The sequence below is a fragment of the Marmota marmota genome, unplaced genomic scaffold (genome assembly GCF_001458135.2).
Source record: "Marmota marmota marmota unplaced genomic scaffold, marMar, whole genome shotgun sequence".
NCBI lineage: Eukaryota > Metazoa > Chordata > Mammalia > Rodentia > Sciuridae > Marmota > Marmota marmota.
Genome location: NW_025999896.1, coordinates 529,296 through 544,892, shown reverse-complemented (window position 1 = coordinate 544,892; position 15,597 = coordinate 529,296). Strand labels below are relative to the sequence as shown.

Here is a 15,597-nt window from a genome sequence, read left to right as displayed (position 1 = left end):
ATTTGGGGGCGGGGCCGTTTTGGACCCAGAGGCGGTTGCCTAAGGCAGCGGGTCACGTGGCGGCAGCCCTAGGAGGAGTGAGTCACGTGATCAACGAGGCCTCATGTGACAGGGCGGTGCGAGGTAGGCGGGCTTGTGTCACGTGGCATGAGGAGAGGTGGGCGGGGATCTGAAGAACGCTAGCGTCGGCGGTGGCGCGCGGCCGCGGCATCCGTGGCTCTAGGTCGCACCCTTCGGCCTACCGCCACTACCCCACTGCCTCACGCCTTTCCTTTACTCATTCCCGCACTGAGCGGGTCCTGGCCGCGCTCTCGCTCGTTTGCGGTGTGCGCAGGCGCGGCGGGGGCGATTAGCTCCATTGGGTGGGCGGTGGATCCCGGGAGCGCGCGGGCGAGACCATGGCGGGTTGCAGCACAGGGGGCGTTGGTGCCGGGGAGACGAAGGTGATTTACCACCTGGATGAAGAAGAGACTCCCTACCTGGTGAAGATCCCTGTCCCTGCTGAGCGCATCACGCTCGGAGATTTCAAGAGTGTTCTGCAGCGACCCGCGGGCGCTAAGTACTTTTTCAAGTCTATGGATCAGGATTTCGGGTGAGCGCGAGGCGTAGACGGGGGAGCACCGGGTTTTTTTTTTTTTTTTTTTTTACAGTGGATTGGGCGATATTGAGATGCAGACATCCACACTAGGCTACTTTGAGATCTTCTGCTCCATGGTAGAGCAGATTGTACTATGCTTGGATAGATTGGTTGTATCTCAGGGCGGACAAAATTATACTTGGAACAGAGAGCACACGGAGCTACATACAGGAGGACAGCCTGGGCTATACTAAACCAGATAAGAGAAGATTAAACTGCACTGGGAAAGATACGGGCATTTTTTGGGGGGGAGTGGGGATAGTCTGGACTGCACTGAGGTACATTTACCTGTCTTCTGGTAGTTTGGTAAGCTGTAAGCAGTCCTGTAGCTCACAGGCTATCTAGGGATACTCTGGAATCTGATGTAGTTTGAATTATACTGGGGCAATTTGGGATATTCTGGCATTTACTAGGACGACAGGATTGTTTTAGGACGTTTTAATCTATTGTAATGCAAAGAAGGTTCCATAGGGATGTTCTAGGCTGCCCTGAAGTAGATCATCCTGGAGAAACTTTGACCATTCTGGATTTTACTGGGTTGGTTTTAGTTTCTCTTGGTACCAGACATGGTTTTATTGGGTCACTCAAGACAGGCTGTTGGGGGATAGTCAGTACAGACAGCTGTATTGGGATATCATAGTCTATGTTGGTGCAGACAGCTGCTTGTGGGAACAATGTAGGCTATATTAGAATAGATGGGCTATCTTGGTGTGATTTGGGAACTTCTGCACTAGGCTGGAACTGCAAATAATACAAGTGAACCCATTTGTGGTAGCCTTTGGGACTGAGTCCTCAAATCCACCTCAAGAGTTTTTGAAGGTACACTGCATTAGGTTGGGATAATCTGGGTTGGCAGAAGCTGTGGGGGCAGGGTGCAATGGTGTCAGGTAGACAGAGGTGATTTGCACCTGGATGAGGAAGAGACTTCCTGTCTGGTGAAGATTGTTATTCTAGCCTAGTGCATCACCCTTAGTTAGGAGAACTGAACAAACTGGACCCTACCTAGAAAGACTGTTCAATGTTGAGAGGCAAATATTATCTTGGGCGTTACCTTGAATTTAAATCAAGGTGATTCTGTTGGTCAGCAATGTCATCTTGGGTAATTTTGTTTAACTTCTGTGCCTTGATTTTTTCTTACATGAAATGGAGCTAGTCATAGAGTGAAATACTTATTACTTCAGGTGCATGGCACAGAGTAAATTCTTGATGAGTGGCAATTTTCATTGTTAGTATCCAGGCTGACTAGTCTATAGACTAGGTTATAGTGTTATAGAAATGCAGATCTTGGAGTAGACTGAGATTCACTAAGATTGAGTTATGCTGGGAAGAATATTATGAACAAATTGATAGAGACTGGGGTGTGTTGTCATATTGGTAGCAAATGGATTAATGGAATAATATCCAGGCTCCCACATCATGTTAGGCTAAATGGTTAATCAGACAAGATGTCCTAATTGGAGGGTGAGGGTGTGTTTAAGAAAGACTCAATATTTGATATATTTATTGATTTAGTTTGTAGATATTTGTTTATACCTGCTAAAGTTAGGGATGGTGCTCCAATACATGGTGTTGAACAGAATAGGTGTTGATGATTCAATGTGGTGGTTGAGAAGAATGTACAAATCCAGTCGATTTCAGGGAACTTGTGGTAGAAATGTTCCCTAAAGATAGGCTTTGAAATCCGTTAGGCTGAGCAGATTGCTTAGTGTAGAGTTTAGTGCCATGTGAGGCACAGGGGAATGGGAAGCTCTGCTTGCCCTCTCTTTAGACATTCTGTGCATAATGAGAAGGTATTATTGTCTTATCTAATGGGTGTTTTTATTCAGGCAAAGACTACATATTTGGACAGCTCTCTGGATGTGAGTTAGAGAAAACTAAAGGGAAGTGAAAGAGTAGAGACTTGAGGACCAAAGCCTTTTTGGGGCAGGTGTATAAAGGGATGGGATTGGGAAGATGCTGCCAGCATGGCTCCTAAGTTAACTGTTTTGGGTAGCTGGGTAACCACAAGGGATAGCCTTTGAAGTTGGATGGAGAAGTTGAATCAGACCCAAGGAAGTTTTTTTTTTCTTTTTTGGTACTGGGGATTGAACCCAGGGGTACTTAACTGAGCCACATCTTCAGCCCTTTTCATTTTGAGACAGGGTCTCACTAAGTTGCTTGGGGCCTCTGCAAGTTGCTGAGGCCGGCTTTGAATTTGTGATCCTTTTGCTTTAGCCTCCTGAGTTGCTAGGATTATAGGCATGCATCAGTATGCCTAGCCCAGGAAAGTTTTTGGAGCAGTTCTGTGCTCCTGAAGATGAGCTGGGGAGAGAAGGTGAAGTTGGGAGAGGGAATTGAGTATGGAGATTCTTAATTGTGAGTGAGTTGTATCAGCATAAGAGCAGAGGACTTGGACAGAGCAGGAGAGAGTTAGCATCTTTGGGATGGATGGAGATTGGGGGAAACTTTGGGGATGAGGGTGGGGATAAACTAGTTCAGTCTTGCTGACCTCTCAGGTCTCTTGGTAGGGTGGTGAAGGAAGAAATTTCAGATGACAATGCCCGCCTTCCCTGCTTCAATGGAAGAGTGGTATCCTGGGTAAGGATACTCATTATCAAGCTGCTCTAAGCCTCTTATCTGTTTCTATAGCTCCCTGTTCCCAGTTGTTGACAGTGCTGGCTTCCTGCTTCCTTACCTACTTGGAGAGCCAGCAGGAATCCCTCAGCCTTCTGGAGCCTCTTTGATTGGCTGCTCCTCTTTTGGGTTCTTTCCCAGGGTCTCTGAGATCCTATCCCCTTTCTGATCCTTTCTCTTAATTCCTTCTCTTATACCCCATCTCCCAATGGAGTCATGTTTTCTTATTTGCACTCTTTTAGCTAGTGTCATCAGATAACCCCCAACCCGAGGTGGCTCCTCCAGCCCATGAGCCTCGGACAGAACTGGTGCCTCCACCCCCACCATTACCCCCTTTGCCACCAGAGAGGACCAGTGGCATTGGGGATTCAAGACCTCCATCCTTCCAGTGAGTCGTCTGCATTCTAGAGTCCAGGGGAAAGAATCTAAGCCCTTTGGGAGGGGAGGCCAAAGATTTAGAGTTCTGTTCTGATGTGGGTTGGAAACTGTCTCTGCCCATCTAGCCCTAATGTGTCTGGCAGCCATGAAAATCTGGATCCTGAGACAGAAACTGAGTCGGTTGTGTCACTGAGGCGGGAGCGGCCTCGAAGGAGAGACAGCAGTGAGCATGGCGGTGAGGGGGGCCAGGTCCTGGAGGCTGGGTAGACTGGGAGCTGGGAAGAGAGATGGGTCTTAGCTTTGATGAGGGTGAGGGGCAGGAGCCCTGAACCTGAGGTTCTTGTTCTTACACAGCTGGTGGCCACAGGCCCAGTGGCCCCTCCAGGCTAGAGCGCCACCTGGCTGGGTATGAGAGCTCTTCTACCCTCATGACCAGTGAGTTGGAGAGTACCAGTCTTGGAGACTCAGATGAAGATGACACTATGAGCAGGTATGGCTCCACACCTCTTCCTAGGGCTTCTGGCCCCTCTCTTTCCTCCATCCCACCAGTCCTCATTATTTCTCTTGGTTCCATGACCACTTCTGCCTGTGAGAGTTCTACCTCTCAACTGTTGTCAGGTTCAGCAGCTCCACAGAGCAAAGCAATGCCTCCCGCCTCCTCAAACGCCATCGACGGCGGAGGAAACAGCGGCCACCTCGCATGGAAAGGGTGAGGGGATTCTCATGAGACAAGTGGGCTTCAATTTAGGCAGTCCTTTGGTACAGAAGCAGCCTGGGTTGCTGAAGGGCAGTCCAATTCCTTCCTGTCTCTCCACAGACTTCATCTTTCAGCAGTGTCACAGATTCCACCATGTCTCTCAACATCATTACAGTCACACTCAACATGGGTATGGTGGGGCCTGGCTGGGGAAGGGGAGTACCTGGTGCCCAGGGTTCTTAGGGCTTTTCTTCCTCACATGGACTCCCTTCACAGAGAAGTACAATTTCCTGGGTATCTCCATTGTGGGCCAAAGCAATGAGCGGGGTGACGGAGGCATCTACATTGGCTCCATCATGAAGGGAGGTGCTGTGGCAGCTGATGGGCGCATCGAACCAGGGGACATGCTTTTGCAGGTGTGCTGGGGTGGGCTACTGAGCTCATTCAGGCAGAGACCCTTACCTCTCCTACCCTGGCACCCTGCACTGACCCATTTCCCTTCACTTCCAGGTGAATGACATGAACTTCGAGAACATGAGCAATGATGATGCCGTGCGGGTACTGAGGGACATTGTGCACAAGCCAGGGTAAGCCTCTGAGCTAGTCTCAGTTTCTTGGGCCTCCTGTTTATGCCCTTTTATTTTGTGTTTTGGTAATTCAAGAAGTGGGATGATGTAGCCTTCAAAGGTACGAAGCAAAAATTGAACATAGCAAATAGTTCTAGAGTGATTTCTTTGTCACCACCACCTAGGTCTTGGAACAGAAGGTTGCTGATAGCTCAGAGATGCCCCCAGTCCCTTGTTGTCCCTTTCCATCTCCAACCTCCTCACTCCCATAGGGGTAAACATTACCTTCACTACTTACTTAGTCAAGAAAACTTCCATTTTCCTTGATATTTTTTTCACCTGTGCACAAATCTTGGAACAACATGGTTCCCTGTTACCTGTTTTGTGCTTGGTGCATATGGAATTATACAGTGTGTAGCCCCTTGTTTCACTCTGCAGTGTTATTAAGTTACCCATGTTGGTGAGTCGTCCATGTTATAGAGCCCCCTACCCTCATTTTCTCCATTGCAGCCATGTGTGTGCTCCTCCCTTTCTGTCTCAGAATTCATTCTTGTTCCAGGCCTCAGCCCTTCTGAGCCTCTTCCCTATCCCTCCTTACTGGCCTTTTCTTTCCCACAGCCCCATTGTGCTGACAGTGGCCAAGTGCTGGGATCCCTCCCCTCAGGCCTACTTCACACTCCCCCGAAGTGAGTAAGACTTACACTGAGGCCCTAATCCAAGAGAATAGGGGAGCTGGGAGATGGGGCTGGGTCTCTAGGCTATGGGGAATAGGATGGGGAGGGTCAGGGAGAAGAGGAATCAGAATCCAAGTTTGGGATAGAGAGGACTGGCTTTCTGAGATTGAGACGTGATCTGTGGCTTGCTTTGTTCAGATGAGCCCATCCAGCCAATTGACCCTGCTGCCTGGGTGTCACACTCAGCTGCACTGACTGGCACTTTCCCAGCCTATCCAGGCTCCTCATCCATGAGCACCATTACGTCTGGATCCTCTCTGCCTGATGGTGACTCCACAGTCCATCCCCATGGAAGGTTGGTTGGCTGGCCATGGGTGGGAGTGGGCCCTGTCCCCTACTTCCCATTGTCTTCTTTGTCAGGCTGTGAGGGCCGGGGTCTCTCTATTCATATGGACATGGCATCTGTGACTAAGGCCATGGCAGCTCCAGAATCAGGACTGGAAGTCCGGGACCGCATGTGGCTCAAGATCACCATCCCGAATGCCTTTCTGGGTACCACTGAGCCGGGGCAGGTGGCATGGGAATGGGACGAAGCAACCAAAGCCAAGAGGGGTGAGGGCAGGGTTTGGAAGGAGAACCTGAGGCTTTTTTCCACTGATATTAGGCTCGGATGTGGTTGATTGGCTCTACCATCATGTGGAGGGCTTTCCTGAACGACGGGAGGCCCGCAAGTATGCCAGCGGGCTTCTGAAGGCTGGTCTCATCCGACATACTGTGAATAAGATCACCTTCTCTGAGCAGTGCTACTATGTCTTCGGGGACCTCAGTGGCGGCTGTGAGAGTTGTAAGTCCCCATCACAGCTCTGGGAGACAGGCGTGGCCTGCCTTTCCAACCCCAGAACAGACTAGCAATTGCAGTCAAGGTCACTGTGAACAGTGACCAGCAAGATGTGTCCTGCATTGGCTCTGAGTGAGAGCTGACGTTCACCCATGTTTTGCTGAACAAGGTATGCACCAGGTGCAGAGCTGTGGCTCCTGGGGACACTTCTTGCCTAGTTTCGCAGCAGCATATGGACTAGTGGTGACCTTGGCTGGGACCCTGCCCTAGAATCAGTTGTTTTTTTACCAGAAGCGCTTGTGACATTTGACCCCCATTATGGGTGGCTCTGGAGAAATGGTTCCCAGTTCCTCTCCATTCAGTGCCTTAGGTTCTTGACCTCTTAAAACAGTGATTTCTTAACTCTCTTCCTTTGTGTTGCAGACCTAGTCAACTTGTCTCTGAATGATAATGATGGCTCTAGCGGGGCTTCAGACCAGGACACCCTGGCTCCTCTGCCTGGAGCGACCCCCTGGCCCCTACTGCCCACCTTTTCCTATCAATACCCAGCCCCGCACCCCTATAGCCCCCAGCCTCCACCCTACCATGAGCTTTCATCCTATACCTATGGTGGGGGCAGTGCCAGCAGCCAGCACAGTGAGGGTAAGTCATCCCCAGATACCAATACAACCAAGGTCTGAGTGTATAATGGAGGGGAACCAGGGAGGAGAGGCTGGAACAGGGGCTGGAGAAGCCAGAGGAAGTGGGCTGAGTCTCACTTCCCCCATCCTCTCTTTCCCCATAGGGAGCCGGAGCAGTGGCTCAACAAGAAGTGATGGGGGGGCTGGACGCACAGGGAGACCTGAGGAACGGGCCCCTGAGTCGAAGTCTGGCAGCGGCAGTGAGTCTGAGCCCTCCAGTCGGGGGGGCAGCCTTCGGCGGGGTGGGGAATCTAGTGGGACTGGTGATATGGGCCCTCCTCCATCTAGAGGCTCAACAGGAGGTACTCCCAATCTTCGAGCCCACCCAGGGCTCCATACCTATGGACCTCCTCCAGGCATGGCTCTCCCCTATAACCCAATGATGGTGGTCATGATGCCCCCACCCCCACCACCTGTTCCTCCAGCAGTGCAACCCCCAGGTGCTCCTCCAGTCAGAGATCTGGGTTCTGTGCCCCCAGAACTAACAGCCAGCCGCCAAAGCTTCCATATGGCCATGGGCAACCCCAGTGAGTTCTTTGTGGATGTGATGTAGAGGGCACTCTGGGGTCATGTTGGGTCTGTACCTTGGCCTGTCCAGCGTTGGCTTGGGTGTCCCTGTTCTGTGACTGGGTGTCTTGTCAATCACCACCTTATTGTTCCTTGCAGTGCCTGGGCTCAGCCTACCATTTCATTACCACTGTGACTTTCACCAACAGTGCCTGGTCCTCCCCCTTCCTTCAGGGGTAGACAAGGGACCTTTGGTTATTTTTAGCTTTATTGTTTTTTATAAGCCTTTTGGGGGGTTGAAATAGACTTTTTTACATTTTTTGGAATTTTTTAAATAGACATTTTCTTTTTTTGTATGAAGAATCCCTGTCTTCTGGGCCCCTTCTTCTAACCCCAGAATGTGACCTCTTCTTCCAGTTGTCCAGTCAGCTCTGCCCTTTGCAGGGCCGGGGGGGTGATTAGTGGTACACTGAGAGGAGGAAGGGGGTTGGACATTCTAGACAGCAGTCCAAGGAAGCTGGGGTATTTGGTATTTGGGGGTTGTGTAGCTGCTTTTGTTATTCTATTTATTTTAGTCACTTGTATAAAACACCAAATAAAGCAATAGAGGCAAACTCCCCACGCCTCTGGCTCCTTTCTTTGGGAGGGAGGCAGGCAGAAGAGGGAAAGAACTGAGATACAGTAGCAAAGCCTGAATTGTTAGAAATTTTATTATTTGTAAGGCAGTTAAGTGCTTTTGAGATCAGGCACAGTCCTGGAAAAACAAGGTCTTCTTCATGGCAGACCAAGGCCCCCAGGAAGGGGGCTTGCTCTTTGGCTTGAGAGAAGGCACATAACCAGGCCAGGTCCTGGTTGGGAGTATTCAGAATCCAAGGGGATTGCTGGTGACTACACCACCCCGCTCCACCAAGGCCTTGGAGATGCTTTTGAAGTTACGGAAGAGCTCTTGCTGCCGAGGGTCAGCCAGCAGAGCAGTCATGTTCTCTTGGATCCGGGCTGCAGCCTGTGGAGAGGGAAGGAGGGGGTCAGGCCTGTGCCTTGAATGCTCTGCCTACACTGGGTAGTCCAAGGCTTACCTCAATACACCAGCTGTCACAGAGCATTTTCTCATGCTGGGCTGTAGGGTAGCCCTCACTCAGGGATCTTGAGGCCCTGGTGAGGAAGCAAGAGAATATAACCCTGGGCTATGATCCTGGCCCAGCCCCACTGTGGCTCATGTCTCCCACCCCACCACTGCCTCCTCACCTGGAGAGAACCACCACCATGGCATAGAGGTCAATGGCCCCATCTGCCAGACGCTGCAGCACAAACTGCTCATCTGTCAGGTAGATTGGGGTATGTGTGGTTAGAGTCTGAGGGAGGGAACAGCAAGGGGAGGGGCGCACAAGACAGAGCTTACTCACTGACAATCCCCTTCTTGTGTTTTATTAGCTTGGCTTCCACCACAGTGGCAAACTGCTCCAGAGCCTGCACTGCCTGAAGAGATAGAGAATGGTCACAGGGTTTGGAAGGGCCATCCCCGTCAGCTCTTGCTTTGGGCTCTGCTCTACTCCTGACCACTCACCAGCTCACCGCTCCGACTCAGCTCTGGGTGGACCACTCCACTGAGACTCAGGCCACTTCCCAGCCCTGCCCGCCTGGGAGGAAGGGGGAGAAAGACTGGTTAGTTACCACGAACCACCTTGCTCTCCCCTGGCCATGGCCCCTGAACTTACCGTCTCAGCTGTTTTCCTGCCTCTCCTAGCAGAAGGCCAGCATTCCCAAAAGGATTCTTTAGGGCACTGCTAAGCCCAGAAAGTTCCTTTCCTTTGTCCTGTTGGAGAGGAAGGTCCAGTATTCAGAACTAACTGTCCTCCCCACCTTCTCTTCCCAATTCTCTTCTCTTACCATACAGCCCTGCAGAGCCACAAAGAGCCGAAGAATGTCGTTTGTCCCCTCAAAGATCCGGAAGATGCGAATATCTCGGAGCACTCGCTCTACCCCGGGCTCCTAGCACAAAGGAAAACAGAATAAGTCCCTATTGAGATGTGCCTATCCACACTGCCTGGCTACCCCTTGCAGAGGACCATCCTGTACCTTCATGAAGCCCATGCCACCCATGATTTGGATGCATTCATCTGTCACTTTCCAGGCTGCTTCCTAGGGATAAAGAACTAGATGAGATTATCCTGGAGCTGAGGTCTCAAAATTAAACCCCCCCCCCCCCCCCCCGCCCAGTCATGCCTGGGTCCTCACCGAGCCAAAGATTTTGCTGATGGCAGCCTCTATCTGGAAGTCTGTGGATCCCTGGTCCATGTTGGCACTCAGCATGTAAGCCATGGACTGAAGTGGAATGGTTGGCATAAGGCAAGGAAAATTGAAAAGCGTTGTGTCAGATTCAACCTCAACATCCAAATCTTGAAAACTAGGTCTGACTAGCTTCTCATGGCCCTTGCATTCACCTTCCAACTCTAGTCAGGTCAAACACATGTAAATATTTTGTCCTCCAAGTTGATGCATTAGGGGATCCAGGCACTGGACTTCTTGAAAGGGGTGGAAGGTAAAGGGTGGGTTGGGGTTAGAATTGTGCTACCTCAGGGAAGCGCCTCATCAGAGCAGCAGCACTCTTCCCCCTTCAGAAGCTGAGCTGGCTATGCCTCCCCGCATCCCCTAGGGCATTGGTGTAAAGCTGGAGACCCACTGCCCCAGGTGCTGCTGGGGGTTGTAGTCTGACCCGACTGGGAAGAAAACCACAGGGAGAGGGGCACAGGAGGCCCTTACCTCAGTCACATACTGCAGCATAGCCATTCGGGCCAGCTTCTCCTGGATCAGCCCAAAGTTGTGAATTTTGTCCCCAAACTGGGTACGATTAGCAGCATGATCCACCTGGAAGAGGGCACACCTGTTCCACTGTTGTCTGCTGTATCCAGGAGAGGGGTTAGGCTTAAACTAGAGGGACAGATTTTTGCCACAACCAAGAGGTCAATCCACATTGGATGGAGACCTAAGCTAGCAGGTCTGGAGCTGCTGGCAGGGGAGGGATCTCTGGAGTAGGGAGTGCCTTCAAGGGAACAGGGATATGTGGAAAGTGGGACATTGTGATTGATTCAGGCTAGCTAGGAATTCAGGCAGGGTACTCACCGCCTTCGAAATGATGGCTTTCATGGTGCCTGCAAGGGTTGCAGCCATGCCAAACCTTCCATTGTTGAGGATATGCACAGCAACCTTGAAGCCTCCCCCTACCTCCCCCAGAACATTTTCTGATGGCACCTGTACTCCATCAAAGTACACCTCTGCTGTGTTTGAGGCTTTGATGCCCATCTTCTTTTCAGGGGGCCCACTGTAACAAGGCAGGAAAGGTACAGGTAATATTGCTTGCATGTCATATGGGTTACAGAGGCCTGCTATCCTGTTGGGACTTGGTTGCTGAAGCCAAAGTTTTAGGTCAGTTCCACATACATATATATGTCTCAAAGAGAATGGTGATGCCCACCCTGCTATGGCTTTTGCACACCCGCCAGATGACTTACAATATCTGTTTGCTTTGGAGCCCAGTGCTGCTCCCAGCCCTTGGTCCTACCACTTCCTCCCCAAATCCACTTACTGGGTTACACCTCCAAAGCTCCTCTCCACCACAAAAGCTGTGATCTTCTCCTTTACAGCCCCTGTGGCTGCATCTGTAACTGGTGTCTTGGCAAAAACTGTGAAAATATCTGCCAGGCCCCCATTACTGTGGGAGAATGAGGGGGTGGTGGTCAGAGTGGGGAGAGCTCAGAGCCGTGGGGAGTAGAATTGGGCTGAGAAGAAGTAGGTAGGAATAGGAGATTGCCTGATCCAAATCTTGCTTCCATTTAGGGTATAATATTTTCCACAGGGGCTGGGGACAGCAGAGCTTCGGATGGAAGCTGCATCTGATCCACTTGAGGGCTCCGTTAGACAGAAAGCAGCCAAAGTCTCCCCTGTTGGGTAGAGCGCCCTTTTACCAGAGGTCCTCATGGGCATCGAATTCCCCTTGGTCCTCTTTCCCATCCCCTCAGGCAGCTCAATACCCTAGCTATATTCAGTTTCTCTGCATTTTCCCATCAACATACTGTGATGCCTCCCCAGGATATCCTGAGTGATGTACCTAGCTTTGTAGTAATCTAAATACCAACTGGCCTAGTTTGTGCCAAGCCCAGGACACTCTTAATCCAAATCTTAAGATTGTCTTACCAGATGCCACTTTAGGGAGGTATTTTTCTTTCTGAGCCTTTGTGCCAAAGAGTAGGATGCCTTTGAAACCGATGCTCTGATGAGCCCCCAGGGTAACACCCACACCAAGGTCATGCATGCCCACGATCTCTGCCAAACGAGCGTACTGAAGAGGAAGCAGGCATCTGGGGCTGTAACTGGCTGCATGGGAACCTGCCCTTAAGAGAGTATGGGCAACAGGGCAGGGCCTAGGCCATTTTCTAGAGTGAAGAAGGGAACTTGGATCATGAAGAGGGTACAATAGGATGCTTTTTGTCCTAGGTCTTGATGGGAGGGAGGCTTCCTACAATCCTATCAGAAGATGCTACCTTGTCAGGCAGTCCCCAAGGATGAAGGGTGAAGTCCATGGTCCTAGGGGACTGCATGTAGATTGTATTGTTTGGAGGACTGGGTTGCATACATGACTGTAAGAGTTACATTCCCACAGGCCCCCAGGGCAGTTGTTTGGAAGGGACTTTAGCTTTAGGGGTGAGGAGGCCAGGCTGGAGTAGGGTGGGATATTGAGAAATAATGAGAAGGCTTCCCTCACCTGGGTGTTGCAGAGGCCCACACCACCCAGCTCACTGGGCACTTGCAGACCAAAGGCCCCCAGCTCCTTGAGACCCTGCAAAGTAGTTTCCTCCACCCTCTCTAGAGTATCATTCTTCGCAGGATCATTCACCTCCTGGGAAAGGCACAGGATTCTAAGTCCAGGCTTGCTTCCTTTAAGCTTTTTAGCATTTCTGCCCACCCCATCAGAGACAGTGCCCCAGTCATTCTTCACCTCGAAGAAACGGGCCACAGGCCCTACCAGCTCTTTGAGAAACTGTGTCTGCTCTTCATTGAGTACTGCAGAGATGGGGAGGGGAAAGACAGGTCAGTCAGGCGAGTTGGGTCAGGTGAGTTTGGTGTGAGACTGCCCTGTCCCACCCGGTGTTGACTACTCCTTCCCTTACCGGATGGGTATGGGAACACCTGATCAGTGGTGAGCTGGCCTTTGAACATCCCCACAGCAAAGGACTTAGATTCCTGGGCAGGGAGAAGAGGATTTCAGGGAACTGATTGGAATAGGCCTATCCCTGGCTTAGGTCGCCCGCCCCCTTAGGCCACATACCGCCTTGGTCTGTTTTTCCCTAGTGGAAGCATCAGAGGATAGGGAATCTGACTTGTCCAGAACAGCCTGGGAAAAGGAGTGGTTAGCTAGGCCGGGGAAGGGGTTTCTATTGTGTCAAAGAGGGGACTGGGGAAGAGCTGGTTGTGGGGGTTGGGTGGACCTGGTGCCTTTCCCCTAGTTTCACCCCAGAACACCCTGGCTTGCCCTTTCCCCTACTTTCGGAGTTATAGCTGTCAGCAGGTGACTGGGACGAAGAGGGTGACCCCTGCTGGTGGCAGGGGGGTGAGAGCCTAGTCGCAACCCTACTCCTACACCCCTTCCCAAGGGCTGCTGTCACTTACCTGGGCGGCTCCACTGGCATAGGGTCGCTGAGCAGTGCTAGGCCGGGGCGTTCCCTGGAGTACACTGGGCCGCAAGCTGTAGGGAGAGGGGGTTCAGTTCTGGTCTGGTCCCATGGCAACCGTCCCCAGTCCCCGTCCCTCCTGTCATACACAGACCTTCGACTCCCCAACCTCAGCAGCTGCCGCCCTATGCTCGGAGTCATCCGAGACGTCTGCATGTCCAATCCGCTCCGGCCGCCACTGTTTGGAGCGGTGACCTCGGTCTCTCGTCCCGCCTGCCCAAGTCTGGGTGCCCGGTCCCTGACTCATCCTCCACAATGCACCGCGCGGTGGAAGGCGGGGCTTCCGGGCGCCATGTCTTCTTGGGAGTTGTAGTTTCAGGGCGATCCCAGGCGCCTGAATTCTGGCTGACCTGGAGTGATCTCCAAGTGTCCCTTGACTTCCCCTAGTATCTTCATCTCGCCTATCCAAACTATAATATAGTCTTCTGAAGAGGTGATGGAATAGAACGCTTAGGCAACTGTAGCCAGAGGAATGGAGGTAGACTGGAGGGAGCACTTCCCAGGTGGAGTTAGAAAGCAGGGACTGGGGTTGTGGCTCAGTGGTACAGCACTTGCTTAGCATGTGTGAGGCTCTGGGTTTGATTCTCAGCACCACATATAAATAAATAAAATAAAGCTTCATTGACAACAAAAAAAAAAAAAAGAAAAAGAAAAAGAGGTGAGAAAAGTGAAAGGTGTGAGGTAGATAGAGTCAGAGACATAGAAAGATGACTCTTTGGGGTCCTTGTGAAATCTGAATGGAGGATAATGGTGGAGAGGGAGGAACTCAAGCTGGGAATGTGTTCCACGCAAATTTTCCTGAGACCTAGGAGGTGTCACTGATTCTCAAAACTCCTGATTTCATTGCCTCTCCCCTTCCTGCCTCTGAGAGAGAGTTTCCTTGACATTTCTCTGCCATGTGCCCACGCTAGACCTCTGGACAAATGGATTCTTCCCAGGCCTAAGAGAAATTCTCTTGCTCTCATGTCCCCTCCTCAAACTTCTCTGGCTCAAGAAGTCCCAAGAAATATATACCCCTCTTTCTTCGATTCCCACTGGAAGGGAGAGAGGCCTAGGAAGGAGAGAGCTGGGTTCAGCTTCCTTTCTTTTTGAGGTGTTGGAGCCTTTGTGGGAAAGACCCTCTTTTTGACCCCTTAGGAAAGTGTAACTTATTGTGCCTGGTTTTGGGGGGCGGAGGGAGGGGAGCAAGGTGATTCCTGGAGACTTAAGGAGGAATGGGACAGTCCATTTAGAGACTGCCTACTTTGCTTAACAGCTAGAATTGGGTGGGGACAAGGCAGCTCAACCCCAATCCAGGCGGATTAGGGAGATTAAAGTGAGAGAAGAGAGAGATGTCTCAGAGACCAAGAGGTGAAAAATAGGGATCCCTGTGGAGGGGAGGCCTGGGAGCATAGTGGGAGGGCTGGGACTCAGGGATCTTTATCCCTGAATCTTTTCATAGAAAAGTCTGGGGAAACTAAGGTGACAGTGTTACTCTCTTTCTGATCTCAATCCTCCATCACTTGCTTTTTACCAGCTCCCAGGTCAGCCCTCTGGCTCCTAGCTCCTCCACTACTGCATTGGGCACCCCCCCTCCTCACAGTGCTGCATAGTGACCTATTCCAGGCCTTGCTGGGTGAGTAGCCTCAATTTTCTGAGGGAACACAGTGGAAAGGGCTAGCCTGGGCCTGTGAGGCCAAGTACTGAATTTGGGGGCTGGTTGGAGCCTAGACAGCATTTGGTCCAAGCTGGAGCCCCACGCAGGGTCATCCCCAAGTAGTTCTCCATCAGGATCAACTGGCCTTGGCTGAAGGACCTCCTCCCTTGCAAGACAAACAGCAGTGATGGTGGCAGGGGTGTCTGGGGAAGCCTGGGGTGGGGGAGGATAACTCAGTTCTGCTCCTGTGACAGACATCCTGGACTATTATGAAGCTTCCATCTCAGAGAGTCAGGTAAGGAGGTAGGGGTGGGTGCCTGCCTTCCTGAGGGAGCACGCAGGGCTGGAGTGGGGAGCAAAGTCTTGCCAATATTAAACTGAGACTTGGGGGCCCTGTTGACAGCATCCTGAGTCAGTGGCCCAGAGGTTGGGGGCACTGAGAATGCACTTTCTGCAGTTGGTCCTGTAGCTCTTCTTCTTTTCTCTTCTCCCTTTTCTTTGCCTGCCCCAATTTCAGGCACTAGAGTCCAGGACATAATTACTTTTCAGGCTTCCTCCTGTGAATCTGAGGAAGCACTAGGCCCCCAGGAATTCCCTCCTGCCAGCCCCTCCCTCACACCCTACCCCCTGCCACGGCTTCCCTCC

General features: G+C 51.5%; 2 protein-coding genes across 7 annotated transcripts; one reads left to right on the top strand and one right to left on the bottom strand.

The window, feature by feature from the left end:
- The first annotated feature begins 142 nt into the window (after window positions 1–142).
- Dvl2 (dishevelled segment polarity protein 2) lies at window positions 143–8,207 on the top strand. 3 transcript variants are annotated; one of them, XM_015504384.2, is made up of 15 exons: window positions 143–592; window positions 3,145–3,214; window positions 3,493–3,638; window positions 3,754–3,863; window positions 3,983–4,118; window positions 4,247–4,337; window positions 4,446–4,515; window positions 4,602–4,741; window positions 4,836–4,912; window positions 5,510–5,577; window positions 5,764–5,892; window positions 5,986–6,117; window positions 6,230–6,409; window positions 6,827–7,045; window positions 7,188–8,207. In XM_015504384.2, exons 1-15 carry the CDS (start codon window positions 399–401, stop codon window positions 7,634–7,636), a joined length of 2,211 nt encoding a protein of 736 aa, XP_015359870.1. In that variant the 5' UTR covers window positions 143–398; the 3' UTR covers window positions 7,637–8,207. The 3 variants fall into 3 exon arrangements, with proteins under 3 accessions (XP_015359870.1, XP_015359869.1, XP_015359868.1); XM_015504383.2 differs by having other exon boundaries at window positions 153–592; window positions 3,754–3,851; window positions 5,764–6,117; XM_015504382.2 differs by having other exon boundaries at window positions 153–592; window positions 5,764–6,117.
- Window positions 8,208–8,282: 75 nt separating this feature from the next.
- On the bottom strand, window positions 8,283–13,576 carry Acadvl (acyl-CoA dehydrogenase very long chain). Of its 4 annotated transcripts, none has more exons than XM_048797955.1 (20): window positions 13,411–13,575; window positions 13,255–13,330; window positions 12,914–12,979; window positions 12,756–12,828; window positions 12,584–12,648; window positions 12,350–12,484; window positions 11,782–11,977; window positions 11,399–11,528; window positions 11,174–11,299; window positions 10,711–10,909; window positions 10,351–10,455; window positions 9,826–9,912; window positions 9,667–9,729; window positions 9,478–9,579; window positions 9,306–9,403; window positions 9,155–9,227; window positions 8,994–9,066; window positions 8,836–8,908; window positions 8,667–8,742; window positions 8,283–8,593 (listed from the first exon to the last, which is right to left on the bottom strand). In XM_048797955.1, the coding sequence occupies exons 1-20, from the start codon at window positions 13,470–13,472 to the stop codon at window positions 8,453–8,455; spliced, it is 2,019 nt and encodes a 672-aa protein (XP_048653912.1). In that variant the 5' UTR covers window positions 13,473–13,575; the 3' UTR covers window positions 8,283–8,452. The 4 variants fall into 4 exon arrangements, with proteins under 4 accessions (XP_048653912.1, XP_015359874.1, XP_048653913.1 ...); XM_015504388.2 differs by having other exon boundaries at window positions 11,782–11,926; XM_048797956.1 differs by lacking the exon at window positions 12,914–12,979 and having other exon boundaries at window positions 13,411–13,576.
- Window positions 13,577–15,597: the final 2,021 nt, after the last annotated feature.